The sequence below is a fragment of the Montipora foliosa genome, chromosome 4 (genome assembly GCF_036669935.1).
Source record: "Montipora foliosa isolate CH-2021 chromosome 4, ASM3666993v2, whole genome shotgun sequence".
NCBI lineage: Eukaryota > Metazoa > Cnidaria > Anthozoa > Scleractinia > Acroporidae > Montipora > Montipora foliosa.
Window position 1 is genome coordinate 23,313,099 of NC_090872.1, and position 7,500 is coordinate 23,320,598.

Sequence of the window (7,500 nt, forward strand, 5' to 3'; positions counted from 1 at the left end):
ATCTCTTATCCAACGTGCGCTCGTGAACTAATTGTTACATATAAACATCATCTTTTTTAACTTTGCAGAGAGTTTTATCTTAGCCTGCTCATCAGTTTTAATATAATATTTTAATATTTATATTGCGCATTTTCTATAAGAATAATCAACAGTATTAAAAAAAGCGGAGGTCGCTGAGTTCGTTTTTGAGATATAGGCGATTAAAGATAAAATATAGGGTGTTTTTAGATGGCTCGTTTGTTGCTGTGGTAACATATTACGTCATACTAATGAATGCATATTGCTAAGGATTTATTATTGTTTCATTTGGTACCATAACATTGCCATTACATGAAACAGTGTTGCAAAGTTAATCCGAGTTTTGAATGAGACATTCCCTCCAAGTTGTTGAAACTCGTTTGAGCCACTTTAAAGTTTAAGAGTTGTGTCTCGGGTTGCCTAATATTTAATGTATTTTGGAATTATCAGTCCCCTTAACGAAGTCACACAAGCTACCAAAAAACTTGTAGTTTACCATGCCATATTATTCGAAGTAATTTACCCATAGTCCCATAGCCGGCTTTAAGAGTCATCATCTTTTTTAAGGTCTTGCTTCCAGTAAATGGTGTGTTTCCAATCGTGTAAAAGTTTATAGTAAAAGGTTAGCAGCGGAATGAACAGACGAGTCATAACTAGTACTTGGAAGGGACGGCTTGCCAACTTCCCTCTTTTCAAACCCTTTCCCAAAAGCGGCTGTTGAAGAAATATGCTTGTCATAAATTAAAGGCCCGCCTTCAACTGACAGGCTTTTCAACCATTTGTTTTTGTATTGAACAGTTCGTACTGCTTATCGTGGCTATCAGATTGGATGAATCTGAGCTTTGGCTGGATTTTCATACATGAAAATTGTTCCACGGGGCGCAATGCCTGTCGGGTGAACGTGGTCCTTTAATTAAGCGTGATGAATGCTTGTGTATGGGTATCAGCCATAATCCTGTGCGTTACACGTCGTATCAAACAGTTTGAAAGGATGTTTGATATCGTTACAGGGCAACTCCTTAATTTTCGTTTCTTTTCTTGCTCTTTCTTTTATTCATATATGTTGCAATTACGTCTATTAGAAACTCGGAAAAAATCCGAGTTCCAGCTTGGACTTGAACCCACGACCCTCCGTGATCTAGTCGCCGGATGCTTTAACCACTGAACTGCTGGAGACTCCTTGGTGAGCAAGGGTGAAAATATTTGTCTTTGACTCACCGCAGATCAGTGGTTAGAGTATTCGACTAGATCACGTAAGGTCGTGAGTTCCAATCCTATCTAGAACTCGGATTTTTCCGAGTTTCCAATGAATGTAATTGCAACATACATGTAAATATCTTTCTTTTATTCATTTTTTTTCCTTTTTTCTCCCAAATTGGTTGGCAACTCCAATATGCGCCGAAACAATATTGACATTGTTTGCCCTAGTCTTCACTTGCAAACATCAAACTAGTACTGGACGAGCCAAATTGTGAACCAACAAGTGCATGACACTTTTTTTGGTCTTCAAAGAATCACTTCAATGCAAACCAGTGCCCATCAAATTGTTCGCAACCCACAAATATCAGTTTACTTGCAGGTTCGACTATTTTCTCATCAGTTTTCTTATTTTAATTTGCAGGCATACAAAATTGTATCATGTGTATCGTTGGTCTTTCCCTTGATTCTTAACTATGTTCATGCTGTAAGTATGGTTTCTGTGCTGTTCCAGGTGTAGGTAACATAAATTGACACTAAATAACTTTATTGTTACGAGCGACCGTTCTTGTCTATTATTATTAACTACTTAATAACCGAGAGCGAGGTCGTTGCAGCAAAATCTCAAACTGAGGTCGAACTTTGGCCTAGCTGTATTGACGGCAAGGCCTCAGTTTGAGATTTTACTGTAACGACCTCACTCTCGGTTATTGAGTAGTTAATAATAAGCTCAATAATGCACACATTTTGATTGGTTCTCACCTTTGATCTATTAGAGAACAGACGCATAGCTTACGTCATTATAAAAAACCTTCCAATTCCTTATTACATAAATCAAATAGATTCCATGTTGCCGTGCGTCTGTTCACTAAGAGATCACAGATGACGTCAAAATGAGGTAAGAACAAAAACGTAGCACACAGTGCAATAACCGAGTGTGTCACTATTTGTTAAATACTCAACAGAAAATCAAGTTTCTAATTGGTCAATAGGGAGCTTAAGATCTACGACGACGACGTCGACGAAAACGCCACAAAACAATGATATCATTGGTTAAAAGAGCATAAATAATGGTACTGCACGTGCAGCGCGGATTTTAGCTCATGTTTTTGCGGTTCTCTGCATGACGACGACGTGAAATCACTAAATTTTAGGTTTTGACGACAACGTGAGCATGCAACAGAGAATCTTTCATTCTCTATAGAGTGTTTTCACTCACGTGATCGGTAAACTTGTTTTTCCACCAAAACAAAAGAAAAGATTTGCATGATAATAGAGCTCAATTCCCAAAGGATTAGTTGGGGACACCAACATGGCCGCGGTTCCTTTGTTCAGGGACACCAACATGGCCGCCGTGACGTCACGTGAAAACACTCTATTTTCAGTCAGAAACCGCTCGTACCAATTTATTTTTAGGATACTTCGCCCACATTGTACGACGTGAACGAGATGGAATGATCGCGAAAGACTTTTACTAGGGCGAAGTTCTATTTTGAGGGGACGTTTTCGTTGACGTCTGCATAAGGAGTCTTTTTACAATAACTGAACAATTTCTGGCACGCTCATTGGCTAACTTTTATCATCAATCAGAGTACAGACACATAAAATTGTTTTATGAGAAGCTGAAAGTATCAATATGGAGGATTTGCCGGACTTTTAACCCGTTTGATTTTAGTTTTGCGGACTTAACCTCAGGCGAGGAACTGAAGAATGTTCCTACCTCAAAATGGCTCGATTTTCACTAAGCCATGAACATTTTTGATCTCCACGAGAGTTTTTGATCGCATTTCGATTCTTGAACTGACAATTGAATTTTAATTTATGCAATTTAGTGGCTTGATTGTCAAATTTTCAGCCATTTTTCATTTGTTATTAGAAGCCAATAAGCGCGCGAGAAAAGTTCTTGACGATAAATTGTGTCAGTTTGAATAAAACTGCATACATTTTAGTGTTTGCATATTATTTCTGTGCATTTAACCCGGGAAATAGATGTTGTGTTTTTGTTCTTGGTTCCGAATTGTTTTTAAACCGTTTCATTTAAAATTTCTTTTCAAACCAGTTTAAATTTTTTAAACTGGTTTTATTTTTATCAACTGTCTAAAAAGGAGATTTTCTTTTGTTTGGGTGTAGTTAGAAAAAAAAACCCAGGGGCTTGGTTTTTTAGGGGTCTAAAAGAGAACTGGACATTTCCCCCCCCCCCCCCCTTCCACTCACCTACGCCTCCCTGATCCTCTCCGGTACCTCTATCCCCCCTCTTATGCCCACCCCTTGTACACAACACTACTCACAGCCTATTCCTATTCCTGTATACTCACCAAAACTTGATCTTGAACTCCTTACCTCAAGATTTGCTGCCTACTCCTTAATCCACTTGACCACACAAGCAATAGATGCAAATTCTTCAGAATAATTTATAAATGAATATTTTATTATTAACCCCAGGCTACTCTCGGCCAAAAGTTTGATTTATAGCTTAGGGCCTCGCGCGCCAAAGGCGCGCGCGCGCGGACCACCATTGTTAACAAAAATGGTAACCCATCGATGTGAGAAATATTGGTTTTATAACCATGACGTCATCAACCGTCCGTACGTATGTCCGTCCGTACGTCCACCCCTCCATGTATGTGTGTATGTATGTATGTATCATGCTAGTTTACAGCATACCTCTTTTTGGATATCCATATTTTGATTAATTGACACCTGTCAAAACAAGGTATCCACTGACCAGTATCACGTGACCATATCGCGGGCTCAAGCTTAAGCTCACGGAGGTCAGCTGTTTTTTTTTTAAGTTGACCGCTGACCAGGTACTGGTTTTCGATTGGATTGCAGGTTCAACCTAGGTTAACTCACCTGAACATAAGCGAGGCTTCATTTTTCGCGCGCTTTCTGTGGCTCGTCGCAGCTATACGGCCATACTATATATCAACGAAAGTTCTTACACAGTCAACGCTTTTCGTGTTCAGGTGGAAAACGGTTTGGAAGATGTTTTCTTTCTGCATTTTTCGCTGGTTTCAATCCAGTTTGGCATATCATGATATCTGTGGTCCACGCTGGTGGCTACGCAGTTATTCAAGTCAAGCATCGGCGGGATGCAAAGTTATAACTGAGTGTTTATTTTTAATTTGCTTAGAGCCGCTTTTTTCTCTGTATTGCAATTTTGACATATCTTTAGAAGCTCTGATAAGGTTACATGATGCCTGGAGGACCTATGTCTAGAACAGAAACGAAAGGACTGAGCGAAAGAGAACGACAACGACAAAACAGAATACCAGTAATAGCTCATACTTAGCACAAAAAATTCTTTCCTTGGGAACTAAACCGCTTGTTATTTTTACGAATGCGTTATTTAAAGTGAATGCGTATTTTTAAAAGGTGTTTTAATCGGTTCTTCCTTTTTTCAGGAATGAAAATTAAATCGAGTTTTTATTGTCAACTGGAATTAAATAACAATTATCTGTACTTTTTTGGACATAAAGAAAAAGTTGATTTGTTTGTTTTCCTCTAAAATGCAAGCGAACAAGTGTTTTTTTTAATCCGTTTGCCCAACTGGTTTTCGTTGTGCCTCGACAGTGACAAGAAAATTTTGCCTTTATGTTATAAAAACGTATTCGCAATGAGTTCTCGTAAAATTAGGGGGAAATCTCAATAGCTTGTATTTTCGGAAGTTTGTTTAAGGCACCCAAATGTTGCCGTTTAAGTGTTGGAGCAGATCGTGTTTGAAGTTCGTCCTTTCTTGGTTGCATTGCCGTAGTTTGTCGATTCTTGTACCAAGCCAACCTGGCGTGTTTCAAGAAATACATCAAAATGTGAATGATCTTGTTTTCAGAAATAAAGTGGAATAAAGTACATCAGTAAAACTCTTCTTTGAACTTGTACTGACAAAGTTATTGTTATGGCTTCTAATTTTAGCATGATTCCTATTCGCTGGCTATTGACAGTTGACTCCAAAATGCTTGTTTTTCTTTTCCATTCGCTCACTGAGGGTGTGCTTGTTTTTTTTTTTAACTCATTCGGTTCAAGAAAAAATTATTGTCAAACTGGTCAATTGCAAAGTAAATTTCACTGGAAAAACCGATGTCGCACTCATCGCTTCGTGATTCATGCGATATCGGTTTTTAGCGTAAAATTTACCGTGGAATTCACTAGTTAGGCAATGAATTTTTTTATAGAAGAAAGCAAAGAAAATGATTTCATTATTAAAGCAGCAACCGGAAACATCAAAACGCGGACAATTCGAAACCTTTTATTTTCACAAACCGTAAAGGCAGTAAGAATAAATAACCAGGGAGCTCCGCTTTTGGGTTTGGCTAAATCTATATATTACAAAAATATGCAATACGATACCAGAGCCACATATGGCAGAGTCACGCCAACGCAATTGCGTAAATGAAATCGATTTCTACAGAGAAATAGAGGAATTGAAAGCCCATCTAAAGACAAAAGACTCACAAAAAAAAATTGTTATTTAGAAGATGAGTTTTACAACATGGCCAAACATTTCTTGAAAGACCAAATAAAGAAGCAACTCCGCCTTTAAGGAAACAAGGATTGATCTAAGTCGAAGCAATTAACAAAAGGGAACAAAAGTTGATAACTCGAAGAAAATGGGTTTACAGCGACGGCAAAACTCTTCACAGGAAACAACAAGAAAGTAGTTCCAAAGCGGGAACTGTTTCAAGTCTTGTCCCGAGCACACAGTTGAATTTCTCACAGCGAACAGCAAGTTACGGAAAGTGGCTTCAAGAAATTATGCAGAAATCAGCCAGAAGGTTGTCAACACATCCATTCCATGCACAGAAAATGCCCAACAACCAATGGCAGTTCCAACATTCCTCTCTTTGATAGGGATCGACATTATGTAAAATTTTAACCTTTGTACCCCAACATGCTTTTAGGAAAAATAACTGAGATCGAGAACCATTATGCTAGAGTAGTGACCAAGTTTAGAGAAGTCCAATGACTTATTTCTCCTACAACATTAAAGCTGTGCAGTGCTACTAATTTCAAAGAAATTTCCTTTACATTTAGCTTGTAAGCAGACCATTCTGCAAAATGAGTAATTTCCTTTCAAGATAAACTGTAGTTTATTAATATTGTAACAGTACAAATAATACCATTGTTACGTTTAATGGTAACGTAGTTACTTACTGAGAGACAAATGTTTATGAATCTTGTATTATACAAGTTATATTGGCAAAAGAATGATTAAAGAATATCACTGTTTATTCGAGGAATATCAAATGTTTTCTTTCTCCTGAGATTATACTTCGATTGGTGTCTTTGTGGAAGTAGATGAAATGATTTGTGCGACTGATCACGTATGATCTGGTTAAATAACTTGTCACAAAAGTCATGCCTTCGATGATGTAACGTCGTTAATTGGAAAATCTCGAGGTTTCGTTGGTACGTCTCTCCTGGAGATACAATTGGACCCTTTCTAGATTTTCGCTTAGGTACTTGGGAAGAGCGTGATTGAACAAGGGAGTACAATATTCGAGCACAGGTCTGATGCAGGTACAATAAAACATGATGATGGCTTTCATAGGTACTTGAGCACGTTTTAGCAAAACTATGAAATATAAGCGTTTGTTTGTCTTCTTTACAATGTTATTTATATGATCGTTCCAGAGTATAAGTTATTAGAAATAGTTAGTCCAAGAATCTTGACATTGTTGACAGTATCTAACTCCTTCCTATCGGGAGATATTGGGTCGAAAGAATGTTTTTGCTTCTTAAAATCTATAACCATCTCTTAGCACTTATCTGCGGTAAGCTGTAGTTTATTTTTGCATGACCAATCTAAGGCAGCAACGGCGGCACTTTGGATGATGCTGTGATTTCCATTTTCAACCACTTCAGCAAGAGTGGTATCGTCAACATACTTCCACGAATTTACGTTGGGACCTCTCAGGTCGTTAATCATCAAAAGGAAAAGCCAGGGTCCAAGTTTGGTGCCCTGAGGTACACCAGAGGGGGCACACGACCCCATTCAGAAAAGCAATCGTTCGCTAGCTTTACCCGTTGCTTGCGGTCCATCAGAAAGTCACAGACCCATCGCGTGACTCCAAGAGGAATTTGTAGGCTAGAGATCTTTTGGACTAGAATCCGATGGTCGATTAAATGACAAGCCTTTCTATAATCTAAAAGCACAATCCTCACCTCAGCACCAGTAGCATCAGTAGCTTCAGACCATTTATGTACCATTGAAATAAGGGCATGGTAGTAGATGACTTAGGAATAGCTCCGAACTTGTCAGGGTCGATGATTAATAGGATGGCTGGG

At 38.4% G+C, this 7,500-nt stretch overlaps 1 protein-coding gene across 3 annotated transcripts in view; it reads left to right on the top strand.

Annotated features, from left to right (window-relative positions):
- The window catches only part of LOC138000336 (histone-lysine N-methyltransferase, H3 lysine-79 specific-like), a 31,956-nt gene that overhangs the window by 1,727 nt on the left and 22,729 nt on the right, over positions 1-7,500 (top strand). For all 3 annotated transcript variants that reach the window (XM_068846662.1, XM_068846661.1, XM_068846663.1), the window contains one exon: positions 1,640-1,702. In XM_068846662.1, coding sequence (XP_068702763.1) covers positions 1,640-1,702 — 63 coding nt within the window. The remainder of the gene's footprint in view (positions 1-1,639; positions 1,703-7,500) is intronic.